Source organism: Lycium ferocissimum, chromosome 2 (genome assembly GCF_029784015.1).
Source record: "Lycium ferocissimum isolate CSIRO_LF1 chromosome 2, AGI_CSIRO_Lferr_CH_V1, whole genome shotgun sequence".
Taxonomy (NCBI): Eukaryota; Viridiplantae; Streptophyta; class Magnoliopsida; order Solanales; family Solanaceae; genus Lycium; species Lycium ferocissimum.
The window spans coordinates 62,430,298-62,452,101 of record NC_081343.1 but is presented as its reverse complement, the minus strand read 5'-3'; the positions used below and the strand labels follow the sequence as shown (position 1 = coordinate 62,452,101).

At 35.8% G+C, this 21,804-nt stretch overlaps 2 protein-coding genes across 15 annotated transcripts; both read right to left on the bottom strand.

The window, feature by feature from the left end:
* Positions 1-4,743: 4,743 nt before the first annotated feature.
* On the bottom strand, positions 4,744-16,191 carry LOC132046642 (uncharacterized). Of its 14 annotated transcripts, none has more exons than XR_009412759.1 (6): positions 16,054-16,191; positions 15,826-15,969; positions 9,949-15,190; positions 8,317-8,496; positions 6,210-6,318; positions 4,744-5,480 (listed from the first exon to the last, which is right to left on the bottom strand). XR_009412759.1 is itself a non-coding variant. In XM_059437336.1 (5 exons), exons 3-5 carry the CDS (start codon positions 8,395-8,397, stop codon positions 5,160-5,162), a joined length of 432 nt encoding a protein of 143 aa, XP_059293319.1. In that variant the 5' UTR covers positions 8,398-8,496; positions 14,920-15,190; positions 15,826-16,185; the 3' UTR covers positions 4,744-5,159. The 14 variants fall into 14 exon arrangements, 5 of the variants coding, with proteins under 5 accessions (XP_059293319.1, XP_059293321.1, XP_059293318.1 ...); XR_009412760.1 differs by adding an exon at positions 6,714-7,117 and having other exon boundaries at positions 15,826-16,185; XR_009412756.1 differs by having other exon boundaries at positions 15,826-16,185.
* A 1,045-nt stretch (positions 16,192-17,236) lies between these two features.
* On the bottom strand, positions 17,237-20,245 carry LOC132046641 (uncharacterized). Its single transcript, XM_059437333.1, has 4 exons — positions 19,714-20,245; positions 18,300-18,372; positions 17,482-17,583; positions 17,237-17,382 (listed from the first exon to the last, which is right to left on the bottom strand). Exons 1-4 carry the CDS (start codon positions 19,855-19,857, stop codon positions 17,249-17,251), a joined length of 453 nt encoding a protein of 150 aa, XP_059293316.1. The 5' UTR covers positions 19,858-20,245; the 3' UTR covers positions 17,237-17,248.
* Positions 20,246-21,804: the final 1,559 nt, after the last annotated feature.

Sequence of the window (21,804 nt, the reverse complement as noted above, 5' to 3'; positions counted from 1 at the left end):
GTTCATGTATTTTGACTTTTAAGAAGCGAAGCGCGACAAATATCTTGTTACGAAGGGAGTACTCCTTTGCTTATGCTGAAAATTGAACCTTAGACCTCATTATTCAGTCCACTTCATTAAGCACTAGGCCACACTCTGAGTGAACTATAATTAGTATTTATTTAATCCATCGTAACAGATGTAATTTTTCTTATTTATCATGTTACTAGCTAATCCCACATAAATTACACTGTAGTTATCTTGAATTTTATGCATTCTCATAGAAGTTAAAGTCAACTAATCTTAACTAAACGACCTTACTTTTTAGTACTAAATTTTAGACAACCCTTCATTTAATTTAATGCATAATACTTCATTCTTTTAACGGACAAGAGGTAGTTCGGTAGCTGCCTCTTTGTTCCAGTTTAATTACTTTGTTCGTTCGAATTATTAATTCTGCTAGAAATCTAAACAACTCATCACTTATTAATATATGTAACCAGAGTAATATTTTTGAAAAAACTCAAGATTTACTTCTCTTTAATCTCCCTTTTTAATTTGCATGAGAAAAAACAAGCACCACCTTAATTGCGTGTGTGCTTATGTGATGACTCATGCATGCAGGTATATAATCCAAAAGCGATAACGGTGCTCTCCTCACTATATATACACTCTCTCCCTCACTCTATCGAAGCGCAAAAAAAACTTCTCTTCTTCTTCTTTTGATCTTTCTTTGTTTTCTTGTCCTTTTTTTTTTTTTTCCCATTATGGGGTCTCTTAACAAGGGTGATGAGGTGAAAATAACGGTAAAAAATGTCGAGGAAGTAAAGAGGTCGAAAAATATTGGAGAGTTTGAGGAAATTCCGTTAGATGTGAAGGATTACGAGGAGCTGGAGCCGATAGTAGAACTAGGTGAAGAGGACTTTAACTTTGAGAAAACCAGCGTTAATTTTGATGCTATGTTTTCCGACTATTTTCCTGAAGACGAGATGAAAATAAATTATGAGAAGGCGGAATTTATTTTTCCAGAGCCTACAACTGAACAATTTATGGAGTTGCAGAAATGGACGCAGATCCCACCTCCAGAAGAGAAAGTTGTGGCTGGACCTTCATTTTCAGGTGCTAATAATAATTGGGATTATGAGATAATGGAGTGGTGTTGGTCCCCCAACAGTTATGAAGAGTACCTGCGCTTTTATCATCAAGGATTAATTAATGATCATAAATTCCCCCATTTGAAATTTAACCCAAACTAAGAGCAGACTATTGTGTGTTGTAATGTTTGTGTGTTTTATTTTATTTCTGTCGAAGCTGTTTTTCTTTTTGTGTAATTATGTTATGTACCAACTTTAAAGTCTATGTAAGTGTATATATTTATGCATGAACTCCAGTTATATGTAAGTGTGTGTTGTACTATCAAATAAAAGGGGTGTTTTAATTTTGTAAAATTTCGCCAGAATAGATGGTGTTTGGTTTTGCATGCATGGATATTAGACAATTTTGTCAATGTTGCCATTACTTCTTCCCAGTTTGACGATAAGATAATTAATGAGAACCAATAAGCTTTCTCAGTTTCTCTTACTCCTGAAACTGGAATGATGAAAAGCTAGTAATAAGAAATCGAGAGGCAGCGTAAAGTAAGGCATGGATAGAGAAGATGAGATCTAGAACTTAGAAAAAATTATGTAGTTACGTAAAAGGGATGATGAGTACTGGCAAAAACTGAAAAAAGCAGTTCGGTGTACAAAACATCTCGCGTTAGCAGGGTCTGAGGAAAGGTTGCACCTCAAGAAGCGTGATGTAGACAACCTACCCTAATGCAAGCTTTAGTGATTGCTTCCACAATTCGAGTAGTGTAATATTTTTGTTTTATACCATAACATCATTAGAAAGATATCTAAAGGTTATCCTCAATAAAATTTGAGGTTCATTATTTCGAAAACTAGGCAGAACGTTTCACTTACTATAACAGGTAAATGTGATCAGATAACTTAAAAAAAGATTACAGTGCCAGTGAATTATATTATCCAGTCCGTCCCAATTTAAACTTATAAAACACTGATTGTGAATTCGGAAATGAAATCTTTAATTTTTTGAAATAAGGTTTACATATTTGGAAACTCTATAAAAAATATTATAAATCACAATAATTGACAATGAAAAATATTTATAAAGCATATGAAAAAATATGGTAAAAAAAATTGGTTTGACTCTCAAAATTTGAAACACCACTTAAAAACTGCAAATATCGACAAAAAATTGGAGGCAAGTATGGAGGTTGATTTTTAAATTACACAATTATAAAATGCACCATTCGGGAATCGAACCCGTTTAACATGGTTGGATACATTTCTACCACTATTTCTAAATAAATTTCCGGGAAATTTAAAACCGACCGCTGGTGGTCAGTTATAAACTTTTCAGTTTTGGCGCTAAAATAAACTGCGACAAAACAAGTAGTTAAACTCAAAAAAAAGAGCAGTACTCCTGCTCCATATTTTAACTCTCCATCTGGAGACCAAGCTGGATGGTATGCTCTTTCATTTTCTAGTATAAGATTTTCCTAGCTCTGAACTGATCGTATATATTTTTGAGAGAAAATGTACTTTCTAAAAATTATGGGTCTTCTAGAAGTAAACCAAATTCTCTTCGCTAAAACACAATGGTACTTTCGTTTTCGAATTGTCCTTAGTAGGCGTTTGGCAATGTGATTTGGGATCATGATTTCATGTTTTGATTTCAAATCACGTTTGTTTATGAAATCTGCAAAACTTCAACTTCAACTTCAAATCATGATTTCAAATCCCAAATTCTCCAAAAGGTAGGATAGGGAATTCCAAATCAATGATTCCAAATTTTTTAAATGTGAAACTTGAACCATAAGTTTATATTTGTAAAAAAATTATAAACCCTTAGCCCGTTTTTATTTGTCGGTCTTGATGGGGTTGCACCAGGGATCAACCGTTAGCCCGTTTTTATTTGCCTTAGTGATGGACAAAATGACTCGACATATTCAAGGGAATGTGCCGTGGTGTATGTTATTCGCAGATAGATCGACGAGATGTGCGGTGGAGTTAACAATAGGTTGAAAGTTTGGAGACAGACCCTAGAATTTAAAGGCTTCAGGCTAACCCGGACTAAGATTGAGTACCTGGAGCGCGGAGGTGGAAGTGAAGATCCATACACAAGTCATACCTAAGTTTCAAGTATCTTGGGTCTATAATCCAAGAAAACGGGGAGATTGATGATGATGTTGCCCATCGTATTGGAGCGGGGTGGATGGAATGGAGGTTCACGTTCGGGTACTGTGTGATAAACAGGTGTCGCCAAGGCTCAAAGATAAGTGCTGCAGCGTGGTGGTTAGACCTGTCCTATTGTATGGGGCAGAGTGTTGGCCCGTCACGAACGCCCATGTTCAGAAGATGAAGCTAGCAGAGATGACGATGCTCAAGTAGATGTGTGGGCATACTATGAGAGACAGGATTAGGAACGAAGTTATACAAGATAAGGTGGGAGTGGCTTCCGTGGCGGACAAGATGGGGAAGTGAGGCTGAGGTGGTTCGGGCATGTGAAGATGAGGTGTGCGGAGGCACCAATTAGGAGGTGTGAGATTTTGGCTATGACAAGTTTTATGAGAGGTAGGGTAGACTAGGAAGAACTGGGGGAGGTGATTCGACAGGACGTGACATCTCCAACTCTCCAAAATCATGTGTTGGTACTAGCTTCTGTGTTGGAAGAAACTTTGCGACGCCAATTAAAATTTGTGTTACTAACGATGGGGGAACCATGTTATCTGCAATCTATATGACAAACCAGTCATTACTCCATATGAATCAGAGGCATGAGTAAGGATTGAGAAGCATTTCCAGAGATATACTTTACACATAGGTGCAACAAGAACAGCACCGTTCCAAGCATTAGATTGCTTCTGGTGCACCTTCAAAGATTCCCCAAATAGGAAGCTTGGTAGATTGCGGAACTCTGGCTTTTCTACAACCAACTGTTAACTGTCAACTCTTTCTCCAGTAGAGTGTCGAGAAGAATAAGAAAATAATATGACATTCTATGCCAAGTCATTGTGTTCGGGCCTTTCTTGATTGATGCTAGTCAAAAACCAACATTTCCACAAAGAACTAGTTTACATAGATAATATTTCACATTTTTTTATCTAATGCAGGACACAGATTTTTTTAACATGAAACATGTTATATATATTCTGTTTGCTATCTAGCACCCTGCAGCCCAGAGATGACAGAGATTCTTCGAGGGAAATAGTGGCCAAGTTCGAATTAATTCAATCATACCCTACGCTTCACAAGCTCACGGACATTATTTAGGTCACTCAGATGACCAACATTAGTCGGCCTCATTTTACCATTCAAACAAATTTCCATCCCAAAAGAAAGATTATCTTACTTCACTTTTAGGTTGACCCCAATAATATCTGCTTGCTATAATTGGTAACTTTCTCTCCTCACTTTTTGCTGATTTAACGTTATCTGCTTCAAAAGTTACATTAGATTTACTTAGATTCTTATAAAATCTAACACTTATTAAAAGGTACCTTTTGTATCCAATTCTGGACAAACTTCTCTTGACAATATTTACCTTCATACTTTGTTCCCATCAAACTTAGACTAAGAAATGAGCTGAGGGAGTGTCTGATTGGCATATATGAAGAGGAGACACTTGACTACTATTCTCAGAAATTTCTGCATATAGATTAGCTTGTTATTTTCATACAGCTCAACCCCAAGTACTAGGTTCATAAGAATTTGATACTTCTTTTGATTTGTAAACATTAAGAGTTTCATAAATGAACAATACTAAGATGGTCTTCACATGTACAGAACAATTCCAAAAGTAACATTAGACTTTACAAATTCAGCAGAATAGTAATAGCTATCCTCTAGTTTAAGACATGGCCTAAGCCTTTTATCAGCCAGATCTAAAACATATTCAGCTGCGCTATCTGCTCCATAGAAAGAAAGGAAATGAAAACTAAAGCTCACATGGGTCACACCTTCACATGTAAGATATTTTGAATCCAATTTCTACATATTATTTGTGCCTTGACCCCGAAGAATCATTTAACCATGAAGATGATGAAATTGATTATCCAATTGAGAGTCATGCCTTTAAGTTTCGAGTAATGCTCAATGACATCATCTGCCAGCTTGTCAAAACTTGGTATATAACCATGAAGACCTTCTGAAAGACCAAATCCAGGGGAATCCATCACAACTACTGCATAACCGAAATATGCTAATTTCCTTGCAACGCCTACATATAAGGACAGTTTTTACAATTGGTTTTGTTTTGAAGAAAGAAAGGATTAGCTTGTCTGAGACTTCAAATGCTTTTGCAAGGCACAACCCTTCCGCTAAAAATGTGCATGTATCCCCATAACCATGACAAAAATAGACAACAGCTTTTGGACGTGTCTCCGGAAGCCAACTATTGGAGAAGCCTTCCAGCCCTCGAGAATTAACCTTACAAGACTGTGCAATTGAATGTCAATAATTACAATGTGAATCGCATCAATATTATGGCTATAACATCCAAATGTCAATAATTTTAACGCTAAAATAGACTCTTCTCGTTTTGCCTTAGTACGAGCAAGGGAAAAGCACTAATACTCAAAGCATCCTTGATGGACCAAGTCATCTTTCTCAAACTATCCCCTTTGTCACTTGCAAGAAATTTTAATGAATATGATTTATAAGGAATGTTTATATTACTGATAATATGTAATAAATTTTGGAGCTTATAATCAACCAAGCATTTCACCTCCCAATATGAGGACGAAAATTTCTCATAATCAAAATAAAGGTTGACAGTTAAATAAGGAAACTACATCCCAATTTAATTCTTTTTTTTTTGTTGAGGTAAATCCCAATTTAATTATTTAATTCTTCTGATGGAATCCTATCATTCCTATGCTAAATCTCAGTTCACCAAATAAGAAGTGAAGCAAATACCATTTACTTAAACTGCAGAGCCCCATCTGTTTTTGTTTCTATTTATTTATTTTTATGAGCTTTCAAAATCATCTCTCATTTGAAAAGGAAAACTAGAAAGAAGGCCAATCTATAACTGGCTGCACTACAAGGTACATGACAAGCTAATGATGCACAAGATAGGCTGCTTTAGCGAGGAACATTATGCAATAAGACATCGACACGTCTCCAACAACATTAGAGAAAAGGAAATAAAAGCATACGCTTTACCACCTCCATCTTCAATCCAGCATGTGGCACCTGGTGCAAAGATAGAAGACGCAATCATTGAAAGAACATAAAAAATCAGTACGAACACGTTACTTCCACGTAGGATATCCTGCTCGTTTGGGCACAACGACAAAGGTAAAATATATATACAAGTCTCAACCGTCAATGCTGCCAAAAGCTATAACAATCTTTACGAAGACGACATAACTCACTTAAAGTAGAAGGTACATTCGCAAAGATGACGTACAAAGATGGAAGAAGCAATCATTAAAAGAACATAAAAGATGAGCAAGAAACGTGTTACTTCCACAAAGGATATCACAACCGTTTGGGCACATTCCTCCATTACAGTAGACGACAAAGGTAAAATACGTATGCATGTCTCAACTGTCAACGCTTCCAAAAATTATAACAATCATTACGAAGAAGACATAACAAGCTTACAATAGAAGGTACATTAAAAATGACGTACAATAAAATAATTTTACCCGGATAAATGCTTACTTTATGAGAATGTACAAGTGACAAATGTCCTTTCACCTTTTCAGGAACCGAATGATGATTGACGAGCAGAATTAATAGCTACCCAATCTGATGTAATATGCAAAAAGCCAATTTTGTTAACTGTTTTTTCAGTTTTTTAAAGCGGCAAATAAGTTTCTGCCTGGATTTAGGGAAAGTGTGACATTAATGTAGTGTGACAACTAATCGACAGAAAAGGGAATGATCTCTTGAAATGCCCTTGAACTGCTAACAGTGGTCCGAAGTGAATTCACACTTGATAGAGAACTTCTAGAATCTCTTCCATCGAGATGATCTACTAACGATAACTCCCCGCCAAATAAGCAAATCCACGAAAGATATGGATACTGTTATTACCACTCCAACTGCTTTATTGTTAAATCTGCCTGTGGATTATATGAGGTGGTTTGTTCAGTATGTCTGAAAGCATTTCCCTTCAAAATCTTTCCTTATTGTTTAGTTTATCTTAAATTCTGGAAAATATTTTCTCCACTTCCACCAAGAGCGGAAATGACTTCACTCACTTATTGGTAGAAGTAATTTTCCTTTACATATATCCTAATTCTTACTGAGTTAAAAGCTTATATGATCACTCAACTTTGGGTAATTGGCCTAAATAGTTAGGCTTTTCTCCTTATAATAAGTTTTTATTATTATTTATGCCTTGCAGTATTACTTGAGATACATTTTCTAAGTTCATTATTTTTATGTATTAATGATGAATAATATCCTAAATTATAATATTATATGGATGAATTGAATCCTAAATAAATAAATTTAATTATTAGTTTTATTTTTTAAAGATTTTCTTATAAAAAATTTATAACTGCCACGTCATTAAATATGTACCGGAAATTATATTACCAGTTAAAAATGACTATGGAGGACAATTACTCAAAGTTGAGTGACTATGGAGGCCAATTACCCAAAGTAGGTGACTTTTGGGAGACCAAACAAAGTTGAGTGACTATAGAGGCCACTTACCCAAAGTAGAGTGACTTTTGGAAGACAAAAATATAGTTGAGTGACTATGGTGGCCAATACCCAAAGTTGAGTGATCATATAAGCTTTTAACTCAATTCTTACTCCATTCACATTGTCACTTACTTCCATAATGGGTTTTTATTTATCAATCTTTAATAACCAAAATTATGTCAAAACACTATGCTCATACCTTATCCTACACTGGAAAATGATTCAAGAAAATGAAAATTTTCAGGGTAAAACATTTCATGGCATAAAACTCCATACCAAATGCACCTTAAAGGTAGAACATTACACAAATTTGCAGTCTATTGAACAAGAACCGTTTTATTTATTTAGTATCCCACACAAATACTTCAGTCCCTTTGCAGTTTGCACCATAGACCATACCCCATTGAGAAAATATTGCAGTCAGTTGGTTATATGTGTTGAGAATATAATTACGTAAATAAAAGTGTGTCTGATAGCTTAAGCTTTTAGACGAGATAGTTGCACACTTCAAGAATATGCAACAAAAATCCAAACTTCGATGCTAAAAGTCTATCTTTTTTTTTTCTAAGTATTATATTAACAATGACAAAGCAAGATCAAGACATTATACCTTGAATAAGATATGATCAATTGAGAGCTGAATATCTTTAAAAGCCTCCCTAGCACGACGCCTGGCCTCCACGTTTTCCATATCTGCATCTAATATCTTCTGCAATTCCTCACTTATTCATGGAAACTTCGCCTGATTCCCCATTACAAAGCTCTCTCACTCCTCTCTCAAATGGCCCTTCTGGTTCCCAAAAAAAAAAAAAAAAATCCTCTAGTCAAAAAGAAACTGAAAAGATGAAGGAAATTTAATACACATATTAGAATCTGATGGGTGACTTTTATAAAGCTTTCATGGCTGCACAGCTATGATGTAACAAACTTGTAGAAGGTGTAAAATTTAGAAGAAAAAGAGAAGTATTGGGATGGGAATATACAGCTTTGACGAGAAAATTTCAGAGGGGTGTGATTCTTTATTTCTGGCCTCAGCAAATTGCATTTCAAAACTCTTTGTTTGTTGCCTTCATCTCCATTCATTAATAGGGATGATCACACATACTTATTGCCCCCCAAAAAAGGAAAGATTTTCATATTATTGCGCCAATGATAAGTTCACCGAAATTTTCAGGGTTTGAATGATATACCTTGTGGTATAAAATTTGGATTAGCCATTTCCATGTGGGAGGGGAAATGTAGATGAAATGAGAGTTTTGGTAAGATTTGGAACCTCTCTGCTACCTTATATGAGGGATATAGTTGCAGTTATAAGTAATTGTCAATGTGGAAATCAACATTTTCATCTGCCAAAGGTTGTTGATTTCAAGCTAGATGCAATCTTACACGTGCAAGAACAGTATAAAACATCAGAAATCTCAACAACGAAGCTTCTATTTAACTTTGAGTGGCATATATATGTACGGATTACGAGCTAAGGTCATGAATCTAGTCTCTACTATATCAGTGAAGTGCTGCAAACTGCATACCGTGGTTTCTGCAAACTAGCTTTGATGCTTAAGTTAATGCATATAAGTTATAAACACTCACGGTGTCATTTTTCTTTTAAATGATCAGTGTAGTTTAACCATTAGTGCATAAATCCTTTTTCTTAAATAAGGGTCAGGGTATAAAACTTTCAGTCTAAGCTAATCAGTTTGCACTGTCTCGAAGTAGTGCTCGGATCTAGGGTAAACATCTATACATCGTGGAGTGGAGTAAATCTGGGTAAATCATAAGTAAATCGAAATATAGAAGTTGTTTTTAAGTACCCCTTTTGTCCTCAATAACATCATCTGTTTACTTACTGTTCCATTTACCTTTTCTGTCCTTTCTACAATCTACACTAGTACACTTATCCCGCTGGTTTTTTTTCCCGAACCACTGCTTCAAATGTTGCTTCTGTTACATAACGCAAGCATAAAGAGATTTAACTTATATTCAATGACGGTGTAATGAATTACACTGATGGTTTAAATTTCTTTTACACTGTTAGCGTATTAACTTAAGCTCTAAATATAAAATCCTCTTGCTGAAATTGATCATCTATGTTTCTATATGTGGTTTAACAGGATGGTATAATAATGCGATCAGCATCCCTCTTGTCATCATCCCCTCCTTTTTTTAATGGGTCACCGCCTAGCCAAGCGATGAATCCATTGATTCATGATGTGTACTTTGCAAATTATGGAAAGCAATTAACCTGTTTATCATCATCAAGTCCATCGACATCAGCTTCACCTTCTCCATCATCAAGTTGTAAAGGAAGGTCATCTGCAAGGGCAACACATATACTTGGGCAAACTAAAGCACCAGCTAGAGTTGAAGGCTTTGATTGCCAAAACTCTAGTCTGGTTGCTACAGTTTGAACATTCAATATGGAAATTTGACTATAAAGATGTTCAATAAAGAAGAACTTTTTACTAGAAAAGAAAAAGGGAAGATGGAAATTTTGGACATTAACTAGCAATAGAGTAAAGTTTTCAATTTTCTTGTATATTTATTAAGCAAGTATCTCTATCTTAAGCAATTTTTTATGTAAGGGGGTCGATAGTTCATCAATTTTGTTTATTGCCTTCCATAAATGCGCTCGAGTGGTTCTTCACAAATTTTGAGAATTTGAAAATATGTAATAATATTGTACAGAGTGGAATATGTTTCCTTTTTGTATGTGGATGTTTTAGTTTTCATTTTACCCACCAAGCATATAGGTTTCTCGTCGCTCTTTAGGTTCCTTTCCGCCCCCCCCCCCCCCCCCCCCCAAAAATCAATGAAAAAGGGAGACGTAAGTTAATTCTTTCGGAAAATCAAAAGCGAAGCGCTAATGCCGGGGGACGGGAACAGAAAAAGAAATGGCTCAGGCCAAATATTAGGATTTCTAATGCTTTTCCACACTCAAGGAGATGCTTATTGACCAACCTTCCTTCCTTGAATGAAATTGCTTTCATAAACTTTCCTTGAGTTTAGTTTTGTGTTTCATTTACAAAAAAAAAAAAATCATCTAAGTTGTGTTGCTGAAGGTTCCGACAACCTCGCTTGCAACTTTAATTTCTACAACACAAAACAATGGATCAAGTAAACAACACATACATAACTGGCATCAACACCGCCACCCTATCTTGATTATCTCCTTGTATTTCAGTGAAGAAAAATCAAAAAGACTTACGCCATGCTAACTACAGAACCACCAAACTGAACTGTTATTTCTTGGAAAGTTCTGAATAAAACTGACACATACTTGGCATTCTAGAACCTACTGAACATGTGTAATACATGCATAACCTGAGCTCTAAAACTAGCAAAACACCAAAAAGAAATAGAAGCAAGTTTACACATTACAAAATTCATACAGGTGACAAAAAATTGGTCGGTGTTTTTTTGGAGACTTCTAACTTTTCTCCGGTTGGGGTTACAGGTTTAAATGCTATGGGCTATCCTCCTTTCCGGTATATGACCATAAATATAAAAATGAATTATTTTTCTTCTTCTAACATCTAACAATTTAAACAACCCAATATATTTAGGATTTAACTTATATACACTGATATTATAATACAGATGTTTGGGTTAGCTTGTTCGCACCTTGACTAATTCTACGGGGCATCTGCTACCTCTCACTAGCGTAGGTACCGGGTAACTCTGTCCACAAAAACTTGGACAAACGAGAAGAAATAACCTACTCCCTCCGTCCCACAACAGTTGTCACATTTCACTTTTGAGAGTCAATTCGACTAATTCTTGTAGCTAAATTAGATTACATGAATTTAATATTTTGCAATTAAAATTTAGATATTCAAAAACTATACAAAAAGTACCATATGTTGCAATTTTTCTCAAATCAATGTGGTGAAAATTACATCTTAAAATGTTAGTCAAAGTTCACGTACTGTGACTCTTAAGAAGCGAAACGTGACAAATATTTTGGTACAAAGGGAGTAGTCCATTGCTTCCGTTGGAAAATGAACCTTAGACCTCATTGTTCAGTCCACTTCATTAAGCACAAGGCCACACTCTGAGTGATACTATAATTAGTATTTATTTCAATCCATCATAACAGATGTAATTTATCTTATTTATCAGGTTACTAGCTAATCCCACATTAATTATACTGTAGTTATCTTGAATGTTTATGCATTATCATAGAAGTCACACTCAACTAATCTTATCTGAACTACCTTTACTTTTTAGTAGTAAATTTTAAACAACCCTTCATTGAATTTAATGCATAATACTTGATTCTTGTAACGGACAAGAGGTGGTTCGGGAGCTGCCTCTTTGTTCCAGTTCAATTACTGTGATCTTTCAAATTATTAATTCTGCTATAAATCTAAACTACCAACCACTTATTAATACATGTAATCAGATTAATATCAGTGAAAAAACTCAAGATTACTTCTCTTTAATCTCCCTTTTTAATTTGTATGAGAAAAAACAAACACCACATTAATTGCTTGTGTGATTATGCGATGACTCATGCATGCAGGCATATAATCCAAAAACGATAACGTTGCTCTCCTCACTATATATTCACTCTCTCCTCACTCTATCGAAGCACAAAAAAAAAAAAAAAAAAAAACTTCTTCTTCTTTTGATCTTTTTTTGTTTTCTTGTCCATTTTATTTTTCCGTCATGGGGTCTCTTAACGAGGGTGATGAGGTGAAAGTAGCGGTGAAAAATGACGAGGAAGTCAAAAGGTCGAAAAATGTTGGAGAGTTTGAGGAAATTCCATTAGATGTGAAGGATTACGAGGAACTGGGGCTGATAATACAACTAGGCGAAGATGACTTCAATTTTAAGAAAACTAGCGTGTATTTTGATGCTATGTTTTCTGACTTTTTTCCTGAAGAAGAACTGGAAATGAATAATGAGAAGCCGGGATTTATTTGTCCAGAGCCCACAACTGAACAACTTTTGGAATTGGAGAACTGGATGGAGATACCTCCTCCAGAAGAGAACCTTGTGGAGGGACCACCAGTTTCAGGTGCTAATAACAATAGGGATTATCAGATAATGGAGTGGCTTTGGTCCCCATATAGTTATGAAGAGTACCTGCACTTTTATTATAAATGATACTTAATGATCATAAATTTCCCCCTTTGAAATGAAACTGCTACTAAGAGCAGACTGTTGTGTGTTTTATTTTATTTCTGTCTAAGCTGTTTTTCTTTTTGCGTCATGTACTAAAAGTCTATGTAAGTCTATATATATGCATGAAGTTCAGTTACATGTAAGTGTATGTTGTACTATCAAGTAAATAAAAAAGGGAGTGTCTTAAGTTTGTAGAATTTCGCCAGAATAGCAGGTGTTTGATTTTGCATGAAATTTAGACAATTTTGTCTAGGTGTCGTTACTTCCTCCCAAATTTGACAATAAGATTAGTTAATGAAAACCAATAAGCTTTCTCAGTTTCTGTTTCTCCTGAAACTGGACTAATGAAAAGCTAGTATAAGAAATCGAGGGGCAACGTAAAGTAAGGCATGGATAGAGAAGATGAGATTCAGAACTTAGAAAAATTATGTAATGTAAAATGGATGTTTAGTTAACTTACATACACCAGCAAAAGAGAAATGGGCATCCCGCATTATCAGGTCCGGAGAAAGGCCGCACCCCGAGGGGTGTAATGTAGACAATCTACCCTAATACAAGCATTAGTGGATGCTTCCATGGATCAAATAGTGTAAATATTTTTATTTTATACCATCATATCATTCTTAAGATATCTATAGGTAATCTTCAATAAAATGAGAGATTCATAATTTTGAAAACAATGTAGGACGGATTACCTGTTACAACAGGTAAATATGATCACATAACATAAAAATATTACACTGCCAGTGAATCATATAGTCCGTTTGTCCCAATTTATGTGGAGCTGTTTGGATTTTTTTTTTTATGACAAGGGAACCCGCAGCCGCTACCCTTCGGGTGCGCACAGGGGTAAACCCTGCTCCTATGTAATAGCCCGCAAACCACACAGAAGATATAACCCACACTAGACAAGCCCCGTGCGACGAGCTCAACCCAGAAGGCGGCACTGTTTGGATTTTGAGAGTCAAAATTTTAAAACAAATTCAAGGCTTCTCTAAATCTTAAACTAATGCTTACGCAGACAACTAAAATCCAACTAGTTGGTATAGCCTATATAGATCTTTTGCGTTGTGTTTTAGAGTAAAAGCTAATCACGTGGTGCTTCCCTTCATTTGAAACCTCCTAGTCCCTCCCATTAAATATTAGTGATTGCAGAACCATTCTATGAAACGTGTCTTTCCCATTGTTAGGTATTTTTCCGTTGGATAACACATCCCATAGCACTCCTTCAAAGTTTAAGTCAGCAAGGTAAAAGAATTGCTTTAGGGGAAGTCTTTTCAGGAAAGAATCAAATTCTAGCGAAGTTAACGCTTTCCTACATCAGTCAGTCCTCAGAAGTGATAGCGGGAAGATTTTTTTGGGTCCAGGGTCAACTTTTGTAAAGAGATTAAGGTAATTTCAGAAAACTAACCTCCCGGAGACAAAATTTGATATAACTAATATCTGGTTTTCTTTTGCTACGGTTCCAGTAAAGCAGGAAAAAACTAAGCGAGGAGAGCATCACAAGATAAAGCGCACGAAATGGAGTTTATATGAGGCATTTGACATCCTTTTTTGGGAAGGATTAGCATAAGTTAATGTTCCCGCGAGTACACTCTTGCTTTTATCACCCATCCGAAGTATTGTTCTTTTGAAGAAAGAAAGTTCTGCAAGTTCATCTTATAGATAGTTGGCGGCGCTATATGTCAAGGTAAATGAGTACAAGTGTTTCCTAAACTACAAGAGCAAAAGATGATACACCAGCAAGAATGAATTACAAGGTCAAAAAAAAAAAAAAAAAAAAAAAAAAAAAGGTTTTAATATCAAGAAATCATTGGAAACTCATTAAAATAGTTACACAGGAAGGTAAACTCTGCATGGAGCAACTCCATAAATGCGAAAGATTCACATATCAAACTTTAAACAGTTAATATGGTGATGAAATTTTACGCTAATTAAAGAAAAGTTGAATCTCTTTTATAGCATTCAGTAACTCCAGGACGGTCTGTAAACAAGGTTTACGTTTGTAAGAGATGATATTATAGACAATCTGCACACAGAAGAAACAGATTGCATCTTATATGAGAAAACTAGGGATAGTACATACATGTTCAAGCAGGGGTGTGTGGGCATGTCATCATCATTATTATTAGTTTGATAACCGTGGTGTCCCAGCCAGCTTGCACGCACCTCGACTAAATCCACGGGATACCTGCCACCTTTCACCAACAACAAGCACTAGGTAACTCTGTCTACCAAGGCTAGGACAGACGGAAGACATCACCTCGTGTTTGTGTGTGTGCATGTCATTATTATTTTTTGAATAACCGTGGTGTTCCGGTCAACTTGCGCGCATCTCGACTAAATCCACGAGATACCTGCCACCTCCCACCTCCCACCTCCCACCTCCCACCTCCCACCTCCCACCAGGAACAGGTACTAGGTAACTCTATCCGCCAAGGCTAGGATAGATGAGAAGAAGTAACCTAGTTTTTTTGTCTCTGCTGGGATTTGAACTTGAGACCTCATGGTTCTCGCCCCACTTCATTGACCTCTAGGCTACATCCTTGGGTGTTGTATGCAGGGGCGGATCTAGGGCCCGGGGAGGGTGTAACACCCTCGGCAAACAATTACACCATATATATAAAGGTATTTTTTTTTTATGTACATATATAGATGTTGAATACCTTAAACACAAGAGTAGATGTTTGGTTCAATGGTTTAGGGAATTCAAAATTCACCTTGGGGTTCCAAGTTCAAATCTCAGGCACTATATTTTTATTTTTCGAACCCCCTCAGTGAACATCCTGGATCTGCCACTGGCCGTATTTCATTATTATTTCCAATAAATCAAGATATCCCTACTAGAAGCCATTGAATATCACTTGATGCAAATGAGAGAGGTAATGGCGGCATTCATGGCACAAACACTATAAGCCCCTAACCATCACTTTCCTGATCTCCTAAAATCTATCATTTCTTGATTTAACACAGAAAACAAAGACATACGTACCATTTCTCTCTTCTTTGCATCTCTGACTGCCAAGTGGCAACTCACCTAAATCCTGTGTTGGAACTAGCTTCTGTGTTGGAAGAAGCTTAGCGATGCCAGTTAAGATTTTTGTTACTAACCATGGTGAACCATGTTTTCTGCAGTCTATATAACAGATCGGTCATCACTCTATATGAATCAGAGACCAGAAGCATCAGTAAGACTTGAGAAGCATTTCCAGAAATATACTTTGCACATAGGTGCAACACGACAGCACCGTTCAAAGCATTAGGTTGCATGTGTTGCACCTTCAAAGCTATTGCTCCCACCCATGGATTCCCCAGATAGGAAGCTAGGTAGATTTCGGAACTCTGGCTTTTCCGCAACCAAATATCAGCTGTCAATATGTTTTCCAGTAGAGTGTCAAAACGAGCAAGAAAATGCTATGACATTCAATGCCAAGTCATCAGGTTCAGGATTTTCTTGCTAGATTCTAGTCAAAGTACCAACATTGCTTTACAATGATATATTTTACGTTTTTATCTTATGCAGGACACGGATTTTTCTGGCATGAAACATGTATATATTCTATTTAACATCTACCACTCTGCAGTTCACAGATGACAAAGCTTCTATGTGGGTAATAGCGGCCAGGTATAAATAAGGTCACCCATACCCTATGCTTCACAAGCTCGCAAACATTATTTTGGTCACTCAGCTGACCAAATTTAACTGCCCCCCAATAATCTCTGCTTACTGTAAATGGAAGCTTTCTCCCTTTCACTTTTTGCTGATTTTAAAGTTATCTGCTTCACCAGTTACATTAGATTTTTTTAGATTATAGAATCTAAAAGTTATTAAAAGGTATGACAGACTTCTCTTGACAACTAAACAGTTTTAACTTTACCCTTATAGTTTGTCCTCGTCAAGCTAGGACTAAGAAAATGAGCTGAGGAAGTGTCTATTGGCATATATGTAGAGGAGACACTTGACTAATACTCTCAGAAACTTTTATATATAAATTAGCTTGTTAGATTCATACGCCTCTGCCGCAAGTATTATGGTGGTCAGAGTTTGATAATTCTTCTGACATGTAATCATTAAGAATTACATATATGAATAATAGATGGTGCTTCACATGTACAGAAGGGTTCCAAAAGTAATGTCAGACTTCACTAATGCAGCAGAAGACAAAAGCTAACAGCTATCCTCCGGTTTAAGACGTGTCGAAACGCTTAATCAGCCAGATCTAAAACATCTTTGGCTGAGCTATGATCTATAGAAAAATAAGGAAATGAAAACTTAAGCTCAAAGAGTCACACCTTCACATGTAAGATATTTTGAATCCAATTTCTAATATTATTTGTGTCTTGACCCTCTCAGAAGAATCCACTTAATGATGAACTAGGTTCTCAGCCAATTCACTCATACCTGTAACTTTTGATTAATGCTCAATGACATCGTCAACCAGCTTGTCAAAACTTGGTATATAACCATGAAGACCTTCTGAAAGCCCAAAAATGGGGTAATCCACTGCAACAACTCCATAACCAAAAGATGCTAATTTCCTTGCAATGCCTACATGTAAGGACAGTTTTTACAATTTTTTCCTTTTAATAAAAAATAAAAAAATAAATAACTTGTGTAAAACTTCAAATGTTTTTGCAAGCCACAAACCTTCGGCTAAAAAAGTGCATGTATCTCCATAACCATGACAAAAGTAGACAACTGCTTTTGGATGCGTCTCTGGAAGCCAACTTTTGGAGAAGATTTCCAGCCCTCGAGAATTAACGTCATAAGACTGTGCCATGGAATGGCAAAAAATTATACAATGTAAATCACATCAAATTATGGCTATAACATCCAAATGCCAATAGCATATGCGAGATATGAATGTATATGCTAAAAAAGACTAATATCAAAAGCATCCTTGAGGGACCAAGTCATCTTTCTCTAACAATCCTCTTTGTCACTTGCGATAAATTTAATGAATGTGATATATAAGAGCGTCTACGTTACTGATAATATGTAATACATTTGGAGTGTATAATCTTATGAACCAAGCATTTCACCTCCCCTTGAGTATGAAATTGTCTTACAATCAAAATATAAGGTTGACAGTTAAAAGTGGACGTGATAAGGAAATTAAATCCCAATTTAGTTCTTCTAATGGTATCCTATCATTCAAACGCTAGATCTCAATTCACCAAATAAGAAGTGAAGCAAATAGCATTTCCTAAAACTGCAGAGCCCAGTAAAAAATTCTCACGATAGCTCAATCTCCTCTCTTTTTAATGGGCTATTAACGTCGTCTTTCATTTGAAAAGGAAAATTAGGAAGAAGGCCAATCAATAACTTGTTGCACTGCAAAGTACATGACAAGCTAATGATGCACAAGATTGGCTGTTTTAGCAAGGAAAATTAGGCAATAAGGCATCGACACGTTTCCAACAACATTAGAAAAAAAAAAAAAAGGAAAAGAGCATAAGCGTTACCTCCTCCATCTTCAATCCAGAAGGAAACGAGCATAAGCGTTACCTCCTCCATCTTCAATCCAGCACGTGGCACCTGGTGCAAAGATAGAAGCAATCATTAAAGTACCTTAAAAGATCAGTATGAAACGCATTACTTCCACACAACGGATATCACGCGCGTTTGGGCATGTTCATCCATGAGAGTAGACGACAAAGGTTAAAACTTAAATATGTATACAAGTCTTAACTGTCAACGCTTCCAAAATATTTACGAAGACGACATAACAAGCTTATAGTAGAAGGTACTTTCGCAAAGATGACGTAAACAAAACAATTTTAACCAGATAATTGCTTACTTTACAAGAATATACAAGTGACAAATGTCCTTTCCACAAATGTCCAGTTATTTTCCTTAACAAATATCCTAAATCTTACTGCATGTCACTTTTTTCGACTAATGGTTTCTCTATCAACCTTTATTATTCAAAATTATGTCAAAACACTATTCTCATACCTGATCCTACACCTTGCAAAATTACCATATATCACCAAATTTTATAGTATCCAATTAAACACTGGAAAATGATTCAAGAAAAATAAATTTTCAGGGTAAAACATTTCATGGAATAAAACTCCATATATTCCAAATGCACTGTAAAGGTAGAACATTATTTGCAGTCTATTGAGCAAGAACCATTTTATTTAGGGAAAAGGGTCAAAAATGCCCCACTACTTTGGGAAAAGGGCTAAAAATATTCTCCGTTACAAATTTGGGTCAAAATACCCCTCCCGTCATTAAAGTTTTCAAATATACCCCTGTCTTAACGGAAATCCCCAAAATAACCCGATTTTATTTTTAAACCCCCTCCATTTAAACCCGACCCAACTACATAAAAAAGCCCATATACAACCAACTTGTTCCTGAGTCCTACATCTGGAGCCACTAGGCACAGGAGCAAGTAACCCATATGAGTTTTTTATTTAGTCGGGTCGGGTTTAAATAAAGCGGGTTTTAAAATAAAATCGGATTATTTTGGGAATTTTCGTTAAGACAGGGGTATATTTGAAAACTTTCGTGACGGGAGGGGTATTTTTGACCCAAATTTGTTACGGAGGATATTTTTAGCCCTTTTCCCAAAGTAAAGGGGTACTTTTGACCCTTTCCCCTTTTATCTATTTAGAATCCCACACAAATACTTCAGTCCCTTTGCAGTTTGCACCATAGACCATACCCCTTTGAGAAAACATTGCAGTCGGTGATATGAGTTCAAATTGTGATCTTATAGCTTAAGCTTTTAGATAAGATGGTCGCACACTTTAGCAATACGCAATAAAAATCCGAACTTCGAAGCTAACGCCTATCTCTTTTTTTTTTTTTTTTCCTTCTTTCTAAGTATTATATTAACAATGACAAAGCAAGATCAAGACATTATACCTTGAATAAGATATGATCAATTGAGAGCTGAATATCTTTAAATGCCTCCCTAGCACGACGCCTGGCCTCCACGTTGTCCATATCTGCATCTAATATCTTCTGCAATTCCTCACTTATACCTGGAAATTTCACCTGATTCCCCATTACAAAGCTCTCTCACTCCTCTCTCAATGGCTCTTCTGGTTCCAAAAAAAAACTCTAAGCAAAAAGAAACTGAAAAAATGAAGGAAATTTAAAACACATATTAGAATCTGATGGGCAACTTTTATAAAGCTTTCATGGCTTCACGGCTGTGATGGGAGTACCAACTCAACACCTATTAATTTAATTAAATTATATATTTTTGTCTGGTGCTAAGTGGAGCTCTTTTTTTATTTGGCAACTGAATACTCTTTTTTAACTAAAAAAATAAAATTTAAGTGAACACTCATTTTGATCCGGAGAGAGTAGTCAATTCAACACAAAGAATCATGTAACAACCTTGTAGAAGGTGTAAAATTTAGAAGAAAAAGAGAAGTATTAGGATGGGATTATACAGCTTTGACGAGAAAATTTCAGAGGGGTGTAAAATTTCAGCCCATGTGATAAGTGAATAAATTTTGAAAATTGAAAGTGATTGGTCGCTCATCAGGTGGATATAAACCCGTCAACCGGTTCGGGTTAACCGGTTCAAACCGGTAACCTGATCGGTATAATCGAAACCGGTTGAACCGGTTAACCGGTTATTATATACCGGTCTGGTTTCAATTTTTTTTAACCGAAACCAGAAATTGAACCGGACGGTAAAAAAGAAAGAAAAACCAGATGGAATTAATTTATTTATTTTTTTAAATAAATGAGTTTAACGTTGAACAACTTTGTTGAATTGCCAACGGTCCATTTGCAAAATAATAGTTGCCAAAAGGTCCCAAACCCATATTTTGGCCCCCCCCCCCCCCACCAACCCCCCAAACTTTTTTTTAACACTTTAATCCATCCCCCACCCTTATATAAACCCCTCTTTATTTCCATTTTAATCCACACCAATTCACTCTTCTCTTTCTCTCAATCTCTCAATTATAGTTACTTTGCAACAATCAACCACTTTAAATTTCTCTCAATTAAATATTATAAAGTCTTATTATAGTTTCAATTATTAATTTTGCAATTATAATATTGTTGGTGGAGTTGAGTGATTTTGCAATAATCAAAGTAGCTTTGGTGGATTTGCAATTCTAGCCGCCTTCACTTTGTTGGAAATTAGTCCGGCAATTTGGTATCTTCGTTCCAACTCTATCTTTATTTTTCGCAATTTAATTTACGCAATTTAGTTTTAGCAATTTAATTTGTTGCAATTTATTTTCTTGTGATTTATTTGAGTGTGATTTAAATTAATTCTTTAATAATGGCGAAGAGATTTAGACGTGGTGCCGGTAGTAGTGATATTGTTAGGGGTGGGTTTAATGAGGAAACATTTGTGGAAAAAACACTTAATTTAGGTATTGATGTTGGTGGAAATAATCCACTTTTAGGTCATGAGGCAATGCAACAACATTATACCGACACTTTTAATGAAATTGATGATGATGATGATGAAACACAAGCCCCCAAAAATTCCATAGGAGATACAAGTCCTGCACAATCACATAAACAAGATAAACCGCCTAGAACTCGTAAGTCAACCGCTAAAATTTGAAATTTTATGACTAAGGATAAGGAAATCCAAACAGTTAAATGTAACATATGTAAACAAGTATTTGCTTTTAGGCAAGAAACTAGTAAGGATGGTGGAACAGGTACACTAAATGGTCATATGAGAAAGAAACATATAGATGTTTGGGGAGAGCAAACGGGTTCAAATGGGGGTATTCAAATGACGATAGACCCACGAACCGATAAAATTTTTAAGTATGACAAGAAAAAAGAGCGTGTAGAAATAGCTAAAATGGTAGCTTATGATTGCTTACCATTTCCCCTTCCTTCGGGTTTGGGGTTTGTTACTTACATTCAACGTTGTTATAATCCGTTATTTGAGGGTATTCCTAGAAGTACTTGTAGAGCGGATGTTATAAATTTGTATAAAAAATATAGATTTTATTTGTGCCATGTATT